General features: G+C 42.7%; 6 protein-coding genes and 1 non-coding gene across 7 annotated transcripts; 5 read left to right on the forward strand and 2 right to left on the reverse strand.

The window, feature by feature from the left end:
• Nucleotides 1-1,396: 1,396 nt before the first annotated feature.
• Nucleotides 1,397-1,483, reverse strand: AWJ20_2440 (the record flags this gene model as incomplete). Its single annotated transcript has 1 exon — nucleotides 1,397-1,483. It is a non-coding gene; the product is annotated as a tRNA-Cys (tRNA).
• A 443-nt stretch (nucleotides 1,484-1,926) lies between these two features.
• On the forward strand, nucleotides 1,927-3,141 carry AWJ20_2441 (uncharacterized protein; the record flags this gene model as incomplete). The annotated part of the gene is made up of 1 exon (XM_018879384.1): nucleotides 1,927-3,141. One exon carries the CDS (start codon nucleotides 1,927-1,929, stop codon nucleotides 3,139-3,141), a length of 1,215 nt encoding a protein of 404 aa, XP_018737305.1.
• Nucleotides 3,142-3,557: 416 nt separating this feature from the next.
• On the forward strand, nucleotides 3,558-4,055 carry AWJ20_2442 (activating signal cointegrator 1 complex subunit 3; the record flags this gene model as incomplete). Its single annotated transcript, XM_018879385.1, has 1 exon — nucleotides 3,558-4,055. The coding sequence occupies one exon, from the start codon at nucleotides 3,558-3,560 to the stop codon at nucleotides 4,053-4,055; it is 498 nt and encodes a 165-aa protein (XP_018737306.1).
• A 218-nt stretch (nucleotides 4,056-4,273) lies between these two features.
• SLH1 (Slh1p) lies at nucleotides 4,274-9,367 on the forward strand (the record flags this gene model as incomplete). The annotated part of the gene is made up of 1 exon (XM_018879386.1): nucleotides 4,274-9,367. One exon carries the CDS (start codon nucleotides 4,274-4,276, stop codon nucleotides 9,365-9,367), a length of 5,094 nt encoding a protein of 1,697 aa, XP_018737307.1.
• A 1,445-nt stretch (nucleotides 9,368-10,812) lies between these two features.
• IRS4 (Irs4p) lies at nucleotides 10,813-13,635 on the forward strand (the record flags this gene model as incomplete). The annotated part of the gene is made up of 1 exon (XM_018879387.1): nucleotides 10,813-13,635. One exon carries the CDS (start codon nucleotides 10,813-10,815, stop codon nucleotides 13,633-13,635), a length of 2,823 nt encoding a protein of 940 aa, XP_018737308.1.
• A 206-nt stretch (nucleotides 13,636-13,841) lies between these two features.
• Nucleotides 13,842-15,842, forward strand: AWJ20_2445 (uncharacterized protein; the record flags this gene model as incomplete). Its single annotated transcript, XM_018879388.1, has 1 exon — nucleotides 13,842-15,842. The coding sequence occupies one exon, from the start codon at nucleotides 13,842-13,844 to the stop codon at nucleotides 15,840-15,842; it is 2,001 nt and encodes a 666-aa protein (XP_018737309.1).
• A 234-nt stretch (nucleotides 15,843-16,076) lies between these two features.
• Nucleotides 16,077-16,391, reverse strand: AWJ20_2446 (uncharacterized protein; the record flags this gene model as incomplete). Its single annotated transcript, XM_018879389.1, has 1 exon — nucleotides 16,077-16,391. One exon carries the CDS (start codon nucleotides 16,389-16,391, stop codon nucleotides 16,077-16,079), a length of 315 nt encoding a protein of 104 aa, XP_018737310.1.
• Between the last annotated feature and the right edge of the window lie 2,313 nt (nucleotides 16,392-18,704).

Genomic DNA, 18,704 nt, shown 5'->3' on the forward strand with positions numbered 1-18,704 from the left:
GTGATATCAGCTGGTGAAATTTTGTACGAGATTTGCCATTCTATGATATATTCGTCGTATCTACTGCTACTGCTGGATGTTTCAGAGGTTAATATGTTATATGGCTCCGATCTCGCACTCAAACCGGGATATCTGTGAGATGAAAATATTGGTTGTATGTATATAGATTAGTGGTTAGCTTACCGTATTTCGTTATCATTCGACGACGTTATTCACGTGTCTAGTAGTGCTCTCTCTATGATGCTATAGTTTTGGGGGCTCTTCTGGGTAATTTGATCTTCATAGTATTTAGAGACGTGAAGCAGCGTGAGGAGATAGATAAATAGGCACATGTATTTAGAGTATTGCCGCATATATTGGGAACATCAAAATGAAGGTGCTATCTGTCAAAGTACAACATGCTATATATTTTACTACGCAGTTTTCGTATAAGTTATCGAATGTAATTAGCTGCTGAAATTTATCAGAACTTTAATTTTATTTCGGTTCCGGAGCCAAATCTAATCTACAAACCTCACAGAGGAGGAGAGAACTGATAATTATTAGTTACAGCTTATTTTTCTAAGAGAAGCAGATGACAGGGCGAATCTTAAGTACATTGTCCTGTTAATAGGAAACTTAAGCCCAGCTCATTGTGTTTAAACTCCATATGCCCTTATCTTTATGAACGGCTTTCCTCTCGTCTGCTGCTAGCCGTCAGAGATGAGACGATAGCGATAGCTACCATTAACCGGCTTAGAACACAGAACCAGAACAATAGTTCCGGATTGAAAACCATTTTTTCAAACATAGACCAATCAATACTTTATCAATCTTGCGAATGACTATATTTCTAACATAACGGTGATATGCACTCTAATCTTGCAGGAACCTGCCTAATCTAACGTATATTGAACTTAACTAGCCACAAGTGGAATTCAACTGCCTCCTTTTCAATTTTGAACTTTGTTACTGTTGCAGGAAGTGGTAATGGCTAATTTATAGCTCGAGAAAAAAAGCAATGGATGAGTTCTTATTAATGAATGTTGACACGAACCTCGTAACCAGGAAGTTGAAGTAGCGGAAGAAGTCTTCGAGGAATCAAAATGTTGCACAAGAGAGTCATATAAAATGTTCAAGGGGACCCACAAATACGGCATATACAGACAAAGTTCATACCAATAGCATGCTTATGCGAATGTCGGCAGTTTTGTTTCGGCTCTCAAGACAGTTGACCAGGACATAACCACATCAAAGCATCATTCAAATATCCAGCACCACCGCCCACGACGCTTTCTGTGCCTGCCACGAGCATCTCTTAGGAGCCTTTCCTGAAAAAAAATTATCTACCACTACATTAATCTACTTTCTATAAAAGCAATGGGTAGCTAAATAAGAAAACATTTAAAAAAATTAAAGCTCGTGCCCGGATTCGAACCGGGAACCTAAAGATGTTTGAATTTAAGAATTGCAATCTCACGCGCTACCGTTACGCCACACGAGCTCTCATTGTCCAGTTGAGTTCTGGCATACACATAGTTTGTAACACCAAGTTCAAATAACCTCAGAAAACCTCCTATTTTTCGCCAATCACTTCATTTCACTTACTTCGATCCTCGTAGAACCCTCAAATACGATTTCAGCCTCAAACATTGACCATGTGGGTTCGACTTACTACATGTGGTTCATGCGCATAGGGGTCCAGACCAGCCTCCGGCGGCTGGGGCTCCGCCCCAGACCCCTCTGCTCCTCTCGCTCCGCTCGAGTCGTTACGTCGACGGTCCCAGCAATCTCCTGCGAAGCAGGAGCAACAGGGTCTGGGGCGGAGCCCCAGCCGCCGGAGGCAAAACCTCCTGGAGAGAGTCTGATGTTCAGCCGTATTATTGATAAATTCATGCTGGAGCGCGTGAACGCGAGCGCTTTCTTATTGCTGGGGTATTTGAAAAAATGTCTGTCAAATATTCGGGGCTCCCTGATATTGATCTGTCATCCAATGAGGTTTATGAGACTCCGGATCCGGTGCAGTTGAGTGCATCGGCTGCTGTAATTGAACAGGAGAATGAGGATATTAACCAGGGAAGCACATCTCTAGCGCAGGCTAAGGACAAGTTTGCTACTAAAGAAGTTTATACAGAAGATGATATCGACTTCTCACCAAGCATTGGGGTCATTGATAAGTCATCGTATAAAACACGATCTGTCAGCGAAACTCTGGAAATGAGAATAATCAGGCTGAAGAGGGAAGTGGCCGAAGTACAGGCAGAGATGGAACGGGATCCAATTCAACCAAAAATTGCAAAGGACGATGTTGCTACCCTCGAAGATATTCTTAAAAAGCTGGGTGTGAGAAATTCTGATCCTAGTAGTGCTGTCCAACTTTACAATAAGCTAGGAGAACAGCCTACTGGAGATTCTACGAAACCAGACAATGGGGACCAAGAGAAAGATTCTAGTAGTGCTGCTTCTGCGGCTGTATTAAAGAATCCCAAATCTTCAGGGACAACTACTGAGGCAACGACATCTGTGGTTCAAAAATATATTGAGCGAATTGCACAGCTCGAGTCACGATTATCGGCATTAGAAAGCAAACTTGGACCAGACGCATCGCTATCCTCGACCCCATCACCCAAGCCGATTCTCGTAACAGTCGACGATATTCGACGTAAAATCAGTCTTTTCTCTAATGACCCTAAAGCCATCCAAAAGACGACTAATAACCTCAAAGAATTGACGACGCTAATAGATACTCTGAAGAGTCAGATTTCTGGACCACGTCAATTAACAACAACTGCATCTCTTTCATCTGTCAATAACGCAATATCCAACATTATATCCCCCAACGCATCAACTCCTACGCTGACTTCTGAACTGAAGATTAGCGCTTTGTATAGTAAAGTGGCCATAATAGATTCTTATGGCTCGATTATTCCCAGGATTCTTGCTCGTCTACAAAGTCTTCAGGGAATTCATACCGACGCATCAAATTCACTAGCTCGCCTGAAGGATATTGACAATACCATTTCACTTATGCATACTGAAATATCTCAATGGCGGCAGTCAATTGTCTCACTAGAAACCAAACTGGCCCAATTTGACGCCCAGTCTGCTGAGAACAGAGCTCAGGTGCAAAAATGGCTTTCGTCCCTAGAAGAAAAGAGTTGAAATTCTCATAATAATTAATTTATTACTAATAATATAATTTATTAACCAGAGTTTTCAGTGGGGTTTGTGCTACATATCCCTCTGTGACTCTCTTATCAAATAACAATGCTTATCAACTGAACCTCAGATTCTTCTCACCGACCGCGACGTCCTCCACTCGAGCGAAGCGAGAGGAGCCACGGGATCTGGGGCGGAGCCCCAGCCCACGGAGGCCAGGGTCGATTACCCCTGATTTTTCGGTTTTCGGCCTGCATGGGTGACCAGTTCGTGATCCACACGGCTGGTATGTAAGCATTTATGGCAGATACTGTCCGATTGTGGACTTATGAATTTACATTTACACAGTTATCAATTCTTACCAATTCTTTGTTTATTTCTTATTATTATTTATCCAGCATAGCATTTTTGTTGAACCAATGCAACCAAAACAGCTGGAGGATTTTCTGGGCCTGGTGGCTCAGATGAAGAGCGATATCCAAAAGCTGAACATCCCTTCGACACCAAATTCGGTGGAAATCATTGATAACGACCCATTGGTACTACCTGAATTCGGGGCTTCTTCTCTCGAACATGACACATTAAACACATCAGCATCCAGTCGACTGTCAGGAACTGAATGGCTGAAAGAACAATGTCAATTGGCAGCTAGGGCCAACAGCGGGTTCTCAGCAGAGGATCTCCAGGCCATGCTGACTGACATTCTCAAATCTGACATAGCAGACAGCGAGCTCCAGGGCACTCTTGCGGATATGCTCGGGTTTGACAATCTAGGTCTAGTCAGTGAGTTGATTCAACGTCGTTCTACTCTATTCATTGATGAAGTAAGTATCCCAGTTGACTTTGAAAAGGGCTCTTTACTGCCAATTCGTTTTGTGCAATATTCGATAGAGGCTGTAGGGGTTGGAGTTAATTAAGATACATTTCTAACTACATTAAGGAGGAAAATGGTGCCGTTTCAGGCATTCTGACAAAGTCTGAAAGAGAAAGGCAGGTTCAGGCAAACCGTCAGCTATTACAGGAAAAGGCCAGTAGGCTCGAATATGGCACAGTTGATCCAAAATATCCTCATGTCTATAGGGCCCATGATGCTGGAAATACGTTGAGTGCGTTTGGTACCAAATACAGTTTGCCAATGGGTACAACACGTACTCAGGAAGAGTTTTATGAGGAAGTTATCATTCCTTATCCTAAAAAGAAGACAGTTATTCGGGATTCGGATCTTGTTGCTATTAAGGATTTAGACCCTCTGTGCCAAGGTACGTTTAGTCGGTATAAGACGCTCAATCGCATGCAATCACTGGTTTACCCAGTGGGATACAATACCAATGAGAATATGCTGGTTTGTGCTCCTACAGGTGCTGGTAAGACAGATGTTGCTTTACTTACAATGCTGAACACCATTCTGCACCATAGTACTTATGATGAGGAGAGTGGTGTTTATGATATCCAGTATGACGATTTTAAGATCGTCTACGTCGCTCCTTTAAAAGCCCTGGCTGCTGAAGTGGTTGAAAAAATGGGTAATCGTTTAGCATGGCTCGGAGTTAATGTGCGCGAGTTGACTGGTGATATGCAACTCACCAGAGCCGAGATAGCTGCCACTCAAGTCATCGTGACTACACCTGAAAAATGGGATGTGGTTTCACGTAAATCTACTGGCGATAATGAACTGGTTACAAAGGTCAAGCTGCTGATTATTGATGAGGTACATCTTTTGCATGAAGATAGAGGTGCTGTAATCGAGTCTTTGGTAGCAAGAACGCTAAGACAAGTCGAAAGTACTCAGTCCATGATTCGTATTGTAGGTTTGTCTGCTACTCTGCCTAACTTTATCGATGTTGCTGAGTTTCTAAGAGTAAATTTGCAACAGGGACTGTTTTATTTTGATGCATCTTTCAGACCTGTTCCGTTGAAACAGCAGTTTGTAGGTGTTAAGGGTAAAGCAGGAAGTAAGCAGGCCCAAGAGAATATTGATAAAGTGGCATATGATAAGCTCATTGAGAATCTACAGCAAGGGCACCAAGTAATGGTGTTTGTTCATTCACGAAAAGATACTGTAAAAACTTCACGAACATTTATGAATATGGCCCAGGCAAATGGAGATATGGACCTATTTGATTCTTCCGAGGTCGATGGTTACGACGGATTCAAGCGGGAAATGAGCAAGCATAAGAACAAGGATATGAAAGAGTTGTTTGATCGTGGATTCGGTGTCCATCATGCTGGTATGTTACGAGCAGAACGCAATATGACTGAAAAGCTTTTCATGAACGGAGCTATCAAGGTTCTATGTTGTACAGCCACTCTTGCCTGGGGTGTTAACTTGCCAGCCGCCGTTGTTATCGTTAAAGGTACCCAAATCTACGATGCCAAACAGGGTGGTTTTGTTGATTTGGGAATATCTGACGTAATTCAGATTTTTGGTCGTGCTGGTAGACCCCAATTTGAGAAATATGGTACTGGTATTCTTTGTACCTCGTTGGACAGGCTCGACCATTATCTTTCGGCCATTACCCAACAACATCCAATTGAGTCAAGACTACAACCAAAACTTGCCGATAACTTGAATGCTGAAATCTCACTTGGTACAGTAACAAACGTTGATGAGGGTGTCCAGTGGCTCGGATACACTTATTTGTTTGTTCGTATGAGGAAGAATCCATTAGCGTACGGATTGGTATGGAATGATGTGGTGGACGACCCATTGTTAGGTGCCCGCAGAAGAGCTTTAGTTGTCGAGGCTGCTAGAAGACTTCATTCTATTCAGATGATTATTTTCGACGAGGGCAAAACAGACTCATTTTTAGCAAAAGATCTTGGTCGAATTGCATCTGACTTTTATCTTTTGAATAACAGTGTGGAGGTGTTCAATACACTGTTAAAACCGCTAGCCACAGAGGCTGATATTTTTGCTATGATTAGTATGAGTGGCGAATTCGACGGTATCAAGGCAAGAGAAGAGGAATCTAAAGAGCTGACCAAGCTGAGAGAAGAGTCTTCTCCTTGTCAGATTGGTAGTGCCCTTGACAGTCCCGAGGGAAAGACGAATGTACTTTTACAAGCATTTATTTCAAAAGCTACTATCCAAGACTCTGCTCTTTCATCAGATGCAAACTATGTTGCACAGAATGCTACTCGTATTGCTAGAGCGCTATTCTTGATATGTGTGAACAGACGATGGGGTCATTTAGCAAGAGTTCTTTTGTCGCTGTGTAAGTCTGTCGATCGCAGACTGTGGTCGTTTGAGCATCCACTGGCTCAGTTTAATGAGCTGCCAATGCAGATTATCAGGAATCTCGAGGCTAAAAACCCGTCTGTTCTCAGTTTAAAAGAAATGGAAACGAGAGAGATCGGTGAATTGGTTCGCAATACCCATCAGGGAAACAATGTAGCGAGACTGGCTGACAGGTTTCCACTGCTGGAAGTCAGTAATGCAGAAATCCAGCCCATTACTGCCAAAGTATTGCGTGTACACGTAGAACTCGAGCCTGATTTCAAGTGGGATCCGAAATATCATGGTAAAACACAATTTTTCTGGGTGTGGATAGAGGAGGATTCCGAGAAGTTTGAGATTCTTCACAATGAAAAGGTAATCTTATCAAAAGGATCAATGGACTCTCCTCATGTGCTTGATTTCACCATTCCAATTTCAGAGCCACTTCCAGATCAGCTTATCGTGCGGGTCATGTCAGACAGCTGGGCAGGGTCTGAAACGAGCGTTGCTGTCTCTTTTAAACATCTGATCCGACCTGAGACTCAGCCTATTCAGACCAAACTCCTGAAGTTGAGACCATTACCGGTCACTGCGTTGAAGAACGATCTTTTGGAGTCCATGTATCGACAAAAATTCGAGTATTTTAACCCTATGCAAACCATGGCTTTCAATACCTTGTACCACAAGGACACCAGTGTATTGCTTGGTTCCCCTACTGGTTCGGGTAAAACCGTTGCCTGTGAACTGGCAATCTGGGCAGCGTTTAAAAAGTTTCCTGGATCTAAAGTGGTTTATATTGCTCCCATGAAGGCTCTTGTGAAGGAAAGAGTGGGTGATTGGTCTAGAGGTATCTGTCGACAGGCTGGCATTAAATTAGTAGAGTTGACTGGTGATACTAATCCTGACGCAGACAGTATCCGCAAAGCAGATATCATCATCACCACACCAGAAAAATTTGACGGTATTAGTAGAAATTGGCAGACTAGAAAATTTGTGCAACAAGTTTCGCTGATTATTATGGATGAGATCCATTTGCTTGCTAGTGATCGTGGTCCTATTTTGGAGATGATTGTAAGTCGTATGAACTTTATCGCTGACAAGACTAAGAGAAAAGTTAGGCTTTTGGGTATGTCTACCGCTGTGGCCAATGCCCAAGATATGGCCAGCTGGCTGGGTGTCGACGATGGTAGTGGATTGTTTAACTTTTCTCAATCTGTCCGTCCTGTGCCTCTACAAATGTATATTGATGGGTTCCCTGATAATATGGGATTCTGTCCGTTGATGAAGACTATGAACAAACCTGCGTTCCTAGCAATCAAACGTCACTCACCTACTAAACCGGTCCTGATTTTTGTTGCCTCTCGTAGACAAACAAGAATTACGGCTCAAGATCTTATTCAAATGTGTGGTATGGAAGAGAACCCTAGAAGGTTTTTAAAGATGACAGAGGATGAACTTGCTACGGTTTTGGAAGAAGTTACTGATGAGACATTAAAGTTATCTTTACAATTCGGAATTGCACTGCACCATGCTGGTCTGATTGATAGTGACAGAAGAATCAGTCATGAGCTATTTGCTACCAACAAGGTGCAAATCTTGGTGGCTACAAGTACCTTGGCCTGGGGTGTGAATCTTCCTGCTTACCTGGTAATTATCAAGGGTACTCAATTCTTTGATGCCAAGATTGACACATATCGGGACATGGATCTGACGGATGTATTGCAAATGATGGGAAGAGCTGGGCGTCCAGCGTTTGATACCAGCGGTGTGGCCATAGTCTATACTAAGGAGTCGACAAAATCGTTCTACAAATATTTTTTGAACAGTGGATTTCCAGTGGAGTCGTCGTTACATAAGGTTTTAGAGGATCACTTGGGAGCTGAAATTAGTGCTGGCACTATTTCCAGTAAACAGCAAGCACTAGATTTCCTCACTTGGACATTTTTGTATCGTCGCATTCACAGTAATCCAACTTATTATAAAATCAAGGGCCAAGAGTCAGAGGAAATAAATGACTGGGCTGTTGAGTTGGTCAATAAGACCATAGCCAACTTGGCTGATTCTGGTTGTGCTGTGGAGCAAGAAGATTGTACTGTACTTGCAACAAAGTTTTTGAGAATCTCCAGTTTTTATTATATGTCTCACAAGACGATGAAAAAGTTCTTGGAAAATATCAAGCCATCGATGTCTCTACGCGACTGTCTTCTCATTCTTGCCAAGGCGACTGAATACGATGAGCTTGCTATTCGTCACAATGAAGATCTTATCAACGAAGAACTATCTAAGAAGGTTAGATTTCATGGAGAGGACGTGGGTCTGAGAATGGTAGACCCCCATGTTAAGGCGTACCTCCTGGTTCAGGCACATATGAGCAGAATAGAGCTTCCAATTGAAGATTACGTGCAAGATACTGTTGCAGTATTAGATCAGAGTTTACGTATTCTTCAGGCAGCTGTTGATACTTGTGCTGAGTTGGGATATTTGAATAGTTGTCTTGAGTTTATTTCGTTGATGCGTTGTATCAAGCAGGCGTATTGGGATACCACCGACCCAGTGACGGCGCTCCCAGGTCTTAGATTACGTGACTCTGCTGGGGACTATGACGACCGTCGTCCTCGTTTGCAAGATATTGCTGGAAATGCTGATGAAGCTGCTAAACAATTGCATGTTGCGTGGAAGAAACAAAAAGAATTCAAACGAGTTGTATCGAATTTACCGATATTGACCATCAATGCTCATCTTGAAAAGTCCCAAGTCAAGGTGTCTTTAAAACATACCCACCAGGTAAAAGCTAAGAAGGTTTATGCTCCTCACTTCCACAAACCACAATCAGAATCCTGGTTTGTGATTCTTGCAAGTGGTGAGCGTGAGCTGATCTCTCTCCAGAGATGCTCTCCTGGAAACTCCATCGCCAATCTTACCATTGAAGTACCAGTCCAAAAGTCGAATCTCAGTCTTTTAATTCAGAATGATGCTTTAGATATATCGTACACCATTCCTCTCGGAAGATAGGGCACTGTAATAAATAATAGATACTAATTAATATAAAATATGAAGTACTTCGTTGAATTTAATGACAGGTCTGGCAAAACAATAGCAACGAACTACTCAAGACACTGGGAATAGTCATCATAAATAATTTATTTCATTCATTAGATCATTACTGGATGAGCAGCGTCACTGCCATGGCAATGCAGCACAAGCTCACGTATGGACTTAGTCGCTCACCTATCCTAGCAGCTTTCCAGAAAACGCCGAATATGCTGTATCCAGAAGTTAGCATCTCAACAACTCAATTACGAAAACCTTTCCGTAGTCCTGTTGTCACTATTCGTCGAGCTACCTACCCCCCAAATAACGAACTCGAGCATAGCGAGAGGAGCCTCGGGGTCTGGGGAAGAGCCCCAGCCGTCGGAGGCACAACTCAAAGACACTGTCAGAGACATCCAAACAAGTACTTACCCAGTTTTTTGTCTGTCAACAAGCGCTGGCACCAGGGCTCGGGCATATGTGGCAGTACAGATCAATAGCAGGATCACAAGCAGTAGCGACTGGAAGTTGAAAATCGCACTCTGTTTTTGCTCTGTTAGTTTCAATTAATAAAGGGCTTGACGTCAATCAAATATTGAGAAGCATTTGAGTACTTACCATTTGGTTAATTCGTAAAAACTCTTACGGGTATGGCTTGTATCAGGCTGTATTCAGATCACCACTTCACCATTCCCATACAGATCAACGACCAGCCGCGTCGTCGTTCAATGCAATCTTTATAACAACATTGGGATCTGTTAGCGTATGCATTGCATAGCCCGATATCAACAAACAAGTCCTATTAATCCCTGCTGTGTCAAATTGAATTTAGTAGTTCGGATTGCTCGGTCATTTTTAGACTCTGTTTCGCTCTCATTTTCAAGGTAAGGCCTGGTATTCATGTTTTGGCAGTGTTGGTTGGTTAAATACTGTTATTTGTTTGTTGAAGTGTTTATTAACTGGACCTTTGGTCTATTTTTAGTTTCTGATTATCGTGAATCATTCTTTGCTGAGCCTCTTTATGCGGAAATCGCCTAATTTTGTATATGTAGTTCGATTTGTTGGACTTTTGAGATATTGGGACTAATTATTCGTTTCATTTGACTATTGATTATAGTGGGTATATTTCATTATCGAAGTTAGCTGTTTATCCGTTGAATCCGTTAAACTGTTCGCATCTGTACGATCTATTTAGGGTAAGATATCCTAACTCCGAGTATCTGTTTATTCCTTGGTGAAAATTTTGTGTTATAGGTTCAGTGGTCTTAAAAGACTGGGGGCCATTTTCCTGATCACCTCATTCGTTGATCTGATCAGCTTCGTTAGAGCACGGGTTACTGTACTGAACCAGGATTGTATGAAATTTCTAATGCTCAAAAAGTAGATATCCGTTTGAATTCGCCAAGAAAAGAGCTTATAGCTATAAAATGCCGCCAGCTGCAGAGTCGCAAACTAAGTATAATGGCTCTTCTCAGGAACATCAGTTGGCGAAGTATCAAGCCGCTATAAATGCAGCTGCTGCTTCATCGGTTGCTGCAACTTTAGCTGCTGGTTCAGCCTCAGGGCCAAAGTTCAAACAGACGGGGCCAAATAAATCTCTTCGGCAGCGAATCAAAGAACAACAGAAAGCTTCACATGCCCTGGTTAAATCCGAGCGAGATGCCGTGGTCAATAATAAGAACTCTTTTATATCAGCGGCTGCTAGTGCAGCCTCTGCTTCTGCTTCTGCTGCCGCTGCTGCTGCGAAAAAGAACGTGGACACTGCTCAAGCTTCTCCAAAGGCTACAAGTTCTAATTCAAGACATTCTGCGCCCAGTTCGAAGACAACTAGTAGTAATTTGAGGGGCACTGGTGGCTCAAGTGACATCAACAACAAGGATTCTACCGCTATAGAACAGGTTTTGGCAGCTACTTCTGCGCCATCAACGACTGCAAATGCAGTCAATACATCGACAGATTCGTTAAATTCGCAAATGAATGGATCTGCTAAAGCGGCCCTTTTTGCATTCAATAAAACCCGTCAAGATCCTGAAGACCAGAATGCCAGTACAGAAGCATCGACAGCGGCTGCTGCTGCAACTGCTAATTCCTTAATGGTGTTGCCTGCCATTGAACCCACTAATTCTAGGCAATCTACGACGTCTGTTTCAATAGCTGATACAGACTCCCTTTACAATATTGCTGATAACACCGACAACATTAATACCGGAAGCAAACATACTAATGATGAGACGAAACCAGGAACTAATTCTCGTATCAGTTTCCGAGATAGAATATTGAGTGGATTCCCATCTTTTAATTTAACGGAAAACGAGAAGCATCATACCAGTTCTAACACAGCGGTACTTGATCCCACTGCAACTGCCAATGTAGCAGCGGCTGCAGCTGAGGCTGCAGCTGAGGAAGCTCATATTCTTCCACATAGTTCAATAAAAGGTCACGGAACGAATGAACCTAATAAACACCATTCTGCCCCTAATTCAGGGGAGATAAACTCTCACGAAGATTCACATTCGACTACCATACCCTCATCAGCACAAACGGGATTCTCATTAACACGAGCGGCAAAAGAAGCCGCTAAGAAAGCTGGGGCGACAAATAAACCACTTTCTGTTACCGCACTCCCACCTTCTAGCGATGCCGGGTCTATTGCTTCAACCACACCTCCACCACTTCCTGCGGGAACCACAGCGGGTTCTGCACTAGCTGCTGCTATGGCTGCAAGAACTACTGTTGTAGATATGTTTGAAAAGATTGATAATGATGTCAATACTAAACAACAGAGGCATACCAGGAAGAGGAAGAGATTATATCAACCAGCAGCAAGATGGACCCGTTCGACCCTTCCGACTGCTACAACAATGGCAACGACGACGACGACAACAACATCGGCTGATACCACTCATAGGGCCGCTAAAGAATATGTGGCACCTGCTCCTCAGCGACCATCTGCATCTATACTAGCAGCTGCTAACTGGATGGATAATATGAAAAGCGACATGAGTGGTTCCGAGCGATCTCAGAGTCCAGATAGAGGACGCAAAATGACCCAAAGTCCAGTGGTATCGACACGAACGTCAACCTCATTATCTCGGCCTAGGACATTCCACGAGGAAATGTCGCTGTCTGAAACATTATTGCTGCCATACGCCTGGGAAAAAGAATACAGAAATCATAGTTCCGATAGCATTGGTACCGGGAAAGCTACTAGGAATTCTAGTAGTCCGACTGGATCGCCCGTGCTCCCTTCGCCACGAGAACCGCCACGTCGTACCTTATCAAGGTCACCAAATACCTATAGTGGAGCGTCTACAGCCACCGTAGGTTCCAATGGACCAATCCATCCTGATTACTTCAGCTATAAAAACTTCACACCATCTTCAGGAGGCTCTAGTGGCAGCGGGTATACAGTCAACTCATCAACAGCAGACTCGCAGGGACCTCATGCTACACGAGTATCACATTCTCTGGGAGAAGGATCTAATTCCAATGTATCTCTGTCTTCGACCCTTCGAGTTCCAACACTACCACGGCCCGCAACGCATACAGCAGGCACTCTAGGCTTAGCGCCATCTAAATCACCAAATACCTCAGGGGGCTCTTTTTTTAGTCGATTCTCGAGAAAAGCTCGTCCGGAGAGACCAGCTCCAGCACCTCCAACTACCAACCTCAAAATCACAATGCGTAAGGAGCATAAACACAGAAATTTTAATGAAGACAAGCCATGGAAACATCATATGGACGCAGTGACTCTGACCGACCGAGAGAAAAAACGGTATGAAGGAATCTGGGCTACCAACAAGGGCGTTCATTTGAAATATCTTTATGAACCTGATGAAAGTGATGAAGAAGAAGATGATGACGAGGCTGAGGTTAAAAAGGAAAATTCCGATCCTGAAAGTGGAATAGATCACAGAGCTTCTTTAGATCTTGATGAACGGAATCCAGCAGAGGATATCCATGGAATAATGGTTCGTGATATTTGGCGGAGAAGTCGATTGCCAGATTCACTTTTAGAACAAATCTGGGATCTAGTTGATAGACACCATGATGGTACACTAGATAGAGAAGGATTCCTTGTTGGAATGTGGCTCGTCGACCAATGCTTATATGGCCGCAAGCTTCCAAATACTATTAGTGACAAAATTTGGAGCTCGGTTGGTCGACTTAATGTTAAAATAAGACTGCATAAGAAAGAGATCAAGAAAGAGGATAAAAAAGAGAGAAAGAAGAAGAAAAAAGGCGAATAATACCTATCCCTTCAATTCTATGTATTTATTTTTATATTTATTAATATTTTTTTTTTTTTTGATTTATCTAGTCTGATTATCCATCTGCAACATTTAATATCTAGATAAGATAAGCAATCGCCAATCAAGTCATGTGATTTTGTCGCATGAAACAAACTAGTCTTATCAATGGGGCCCCAAATATTTAGTTTTAAACGGAAACCGAAATGAATGCCAATGAAGTGACAAAGGCAGGAATGGCAGGTGAAGGAGATGTCGCGAACAGTGTCACTTCTGACTCACCAACGAGTCCAGTTTCTAATGGTTCCCGTCCAAGCAAGAGGGCCAATGCACGTAAAAGCAAAAAAGCAGCCCGAGCATCTCGCGCCTGTAGTTCGTGTCGAAAGCAAAAGACGAGATGTTTTCCAGCTCCAAACAGTTTGGCTTGCTTGAGATGTCAAACTTTAGCACTGGATTGTAGTTTTGTGGAAGATTCAGATGAAGTTGCTGTAGGACTCAATAACTGGGAAAATGGCAGTGGCGGCGGTTCAGTGTTCACCAGTAGATTAGACAACGTGGAACACAATGTTGCCAAAATTTTAAGATTATTAGAAGGAAGAGGAGATGACACAGATTCAGCAATTGAACGGAGAAGGAAACGGAGACGTGCTGATGGTAGGATATTGGGTCAATTTCAGCCTGCACATTATATTAAATCACGACCTCGTCGCATGAGCAGCTCACTACTAAATACGCCAGAAGGAATTGCTTCAGCTTCGGATGTTAATACCTATGATGAAGATGAGCGAGACGAACTACCAATTGCTGTTGAAGACAGACTTAAAGGAGCGGCATTTGGTCGGTCGTCTTTATCATTCAATGCGTCGCCGTTCAATATTTTCGGGTCGCTTTGTTCAAGCGCTTACTTGCCCCCTCAAATTATGCGTCTGTATGAACCTCAGATGGTAGTTCATGACCAGAATATCATTACTCTAGGTATTGTCACTGAACAAGAAGCGAGTGATCTACTGAACCATTTCAGAGAAAATTACAATCGATGGGTTTCATTTCCTGAGGATATCCCAATTGAACAGTTACTGGACAGAATTCTAAAAAGATGCACATTTTTACTAACAGTATGTTGCTGTGTTTCTGTCAGATATTACAACAAAAGCCTACGAGTGAGGGCATTTGACGATTTGCTACAACGGTTAATGACCGAATTGACCCAGTCACTTGTAGTAGTACCGCAGACAATTGAATTTATGCAGGCACTGTGCGTCCTAGCGATATATGCTTCATCTCTCAGTAAAGGAGAAGTTGTTTTCGACGCTTGGTTTTACAGTGGAATAGCTCTACAGCATTTCATTACCAAAGATGTTTTAGGACTCGTCATGTCATTTGATGGTGTAGGACCGGCGACCGAGCTCGACGAAATCACGGCTTATAGAGTGTGGAACCATCTATGTCTTGCACACCTTGTGAATTGTGTACAATCAGGACGAATGTGTATTCTTGACGAAATACGACTGAACATGTGTAGACGAACTCTTGATCTCAGTTCGGCAACTAATTTTGACGGTAGAATGATTGCCGAAATAACTCTTCAAACAATAGTCTATAAGTTCATTACCAGTGATTTGACGTTAGAGTCGATTGAATACGAGTTGCAAGACTGGATGGAAGAATGGAAATATTTATTTGAGCAGCCAACTGTACAATTTGTAGAAGCTGGTTTTCACTATGGCTATTTTATGGTACTCTACTACTGGAATTATATTCAGAGTGTAGTCCTAGGTGAGAATGGCAAAGCACTGCAGGGCCAGGGAGCGCCTATTCTAGGAGTGGGAAATGAACTACTGTGTTACCAAACCATTGCATCATGTAGCGACGATATTATTAAAGTGATGATGGAGCATTTGGGAAATGTCGTTCAAAGTCTATTGTCATTTGATGATGACGACTACTTCTCATATCTAAGTGACCAAATTCTCTTCTGTGGATCTTTTAGTGCGCTAATGATTGTGAAAATCATTGCGGTGTTGAAAACTAGCAACCGTGACAAGATTCTTAGCAAGACTCTGACAAAGTCGAGTCTTAAGAGTGTCTTGAATCTTGCCAAGCGATTTTCAAAGGTAGCTGTATTTCCAGACGATTTACCTGGAAATTACGGAAGCGCATTATCTACTTCTCTTGCATTATTAGAAGTCACTGGGTTGGAAAGCTGAAGGGCTTCTTCAACCAGTCCAACATCTCATTATTCTTAGTGGTATTAATGATCATATCACCTTTAGATAAACCTTGTGACTGAATACCTCGTCATTATCGTCAATACAATAATAATGATCTTCTTCTGTCAGAGGAGGTATTCTCACTGGAATCTCGCTGAACATTGCCTCGTCATCGGCAGCCAGGTACTGTGTCAAAGATAGCTCAGATGGAGGTTGCTAGTTTGTTAGTTGCTATTCCGTACCCTTGAAAAGAGTCCAAGCTGAGTAACTTACATAGTTGGGATTGACAAAATAAAGAGTTCCTCTCTTTATAATACGTCCTCTTCTCAATGCTCTTTGGAGAGCCCGGGTAGCGGACTGAATGAATGAAGAGTCTACAGTGTCTGGTGATTGGGTATCTTTCGCTATCCACGACCATATTTCACCAAGTTCAACACCTTTACCTTCTGACTTGGCAGCTAATGCATCGACTAACAGTTCTTCGTAGTCCACCTTGCCATTTTTCGCCGAGCTTGGGAATTGTCGCTTGCTATTTTCCAGTTGCATTTTGAGAACTATCGAGTGCGCATGTGCTGAGTACAGTGGTAAATTGGGATCCAAAGTTTCTGCATAGCGTATTAAATCTATCAGTTGTGCCTTGGAAAGCGATGATAAATAAGTTTGTTTCTAAATAATCTGTTAATTTCTGAACATATCCATAGTTGGAACCTTACACACAGCATCCATAGCTCCTGCTCGGCATGAGATGGTGGCTAAGTATCAACAGCCAAATAACTTGGGCTCATGCCAGTAGAGATAAGAGAAACTTACAACTTCGAGGGATAAACCTTCTCCTGATAGTCCTGTTTCCAGAGGAAGCTCTCTTCGTTTAGGCTGGCATTCTTTGCAAAACCACTGAGCATCTGGAACCTCGACTACAATCCGGTCTATTGGCGGGATGTGACATAACTGGTGATAAGGAGTATTGCAGTCGTCACAAAAAACTATCTGATTCGATTTCGGACTATTGCCCCTTTGGCATATTTTGCAGACATAGCCATCGGCCCGTCTATTTCCTCCCGTATCTAAATAGTCAGTATGGACATTTCAACTCTCTTGTCTTACTTATTAACTTACTTTCAAACATGCTTTATCAATTATGCCTGACATTTTCTCCACAAATTGTTATCAAAGCCAGGAAGCATGATAACGATGCTTATATCCGGATACTATATCATTATATAAGACGCATCCAGAACCAACCCTATGGCTCTAATCTGCAATAATGGGTCAAGCTCTTGCTTTCTAGGAATAGCTGAAACAACGTCTTTGGGCAATGGTTCAACTTCTGAAGTGTAGTGAGATGAGATGTCGGATCCTAGAACCGGATCTTAGGGCAGGATTCCATTCACTAACACGACCAAGGGTCCTATCAAAATTGATAGCGGTTAGGGCTCTGCGATCTAATTTCTTGGGGGCTAGAAAGGTGTTTCCATAGCAAAACTTCTGTCTCGATACTTTCTTGCCAAGTAGTGTAATGTCTTTGGAAGCAACAGTCCAAGTGCTGAGCGTGTGATAGACGCGTTTATCGCGTCTTCCCCTGCTCCTGCTCGATGTAATCAAGTGCGGCTCTCATCGCCCCATATTCGAGGCAATCCATTCTCATGAATCGAAGATGCAACTTTAGATGAATTGAAGCTCAAGAGGACTTCTCTATTTAGTTTGTTTGCCCGTCGTTTGCCCGTCGTTTGCCCGTCTCTGCCTAGTTAGGCAAATGTTAATTTGTCGAGCCTGTCAAACTCTAAAGATTATTCCTAACCGCGTTGGATTCTACCCAGTCCCAATTCGTAGCGGTACCTGCAGATGGAATGTGACGACCCCAAATCCGTAAATATATAGCGTGTACAGCCTTAACGAGCGAACTAGCCATATGTGTCGTTTGACCTCGACGAAGTCAACCATCAATATCTGGCTCTCCAAACATTATACTTAGAAGTATTGTAATATTATTATTATGCACTGTATGGTGTACTGAAATATATTTGCAAGCATTCATTACTCAGCTCTAAGGTTATTGATGTTTTGATGTTTAGATGTTATTGGTCTAGTAATTAGGTTTTGTCACAGCCTCTGGTGATGTAGGCGTATACTCGTTTCATATTTAGATGCATATACGTCATACGAAGTAATGAAAACAAACACGACAGCACTTGAAACTGACGACCTAACTGGCCTAGCAAATTAAACAGCAGTCAATTCTCCCAAGCATTTGTGCTGAAAGCAATTGCTTTGTCTGTTGTCTGTTTGCATCGCTCTAGTTACTGTCAACCAGAAACCCATCCGACTGACACTGACGGAGGTACTTTAGCCGAGCGGTATACAGGCTCTTACGCAGTAATTTAAGGAGTGCTTGATAATTGGCAATATGGGGAAATGATAGGGAGTAAATGCAGTAAACGTGACGAGGATCTTACCAGGTTCCTGCCCGGGCACCTCTCAGGTTGGTTCCTGTCAGGTCTCCTTCCAAGTTTCTTGCCAGCGCCTGTTTCTGCTTTCATAGTGATCTATTATTACCCCTAATAGATCTATTTGCAGTAAATTCGATTGACTGCACAATATAGTCAATTGGCAAGTTGTTCAGACTGCAATAGAGTTTCATAATCCCTAACAATAACAAAATGACATAATAATGTCGCCGCAGACACTTTTCGCAGCCTGTATTGATGTTTCATTATGGCGCCAGGTAGTAAGTATCCATACAATTTCGTTGCCAGCTTATTCAAAAGCATGCCAGGCCACCGGAGCCGTCGATTGCCAATGCATGTTAGTTTCAATTTAACACCGGATAGTGGTGATCATACATGCAAACAACGCGATCTT

This window comes from Sugiyamaella lignohabitans, chromosome B (assembly GCF_001640025.1).
Source record: "Sugiyamaella lignohabitans strain CBS 10342 chromosome B, complete sequence".
Lineage (NCBI taxonomy): Eukaryota > Fungi > Ascomycota > Dipodascomycetes > Dipodascales > Trichomonascaceae > Sugiyamaella > Sugiyamaella lignohabitans.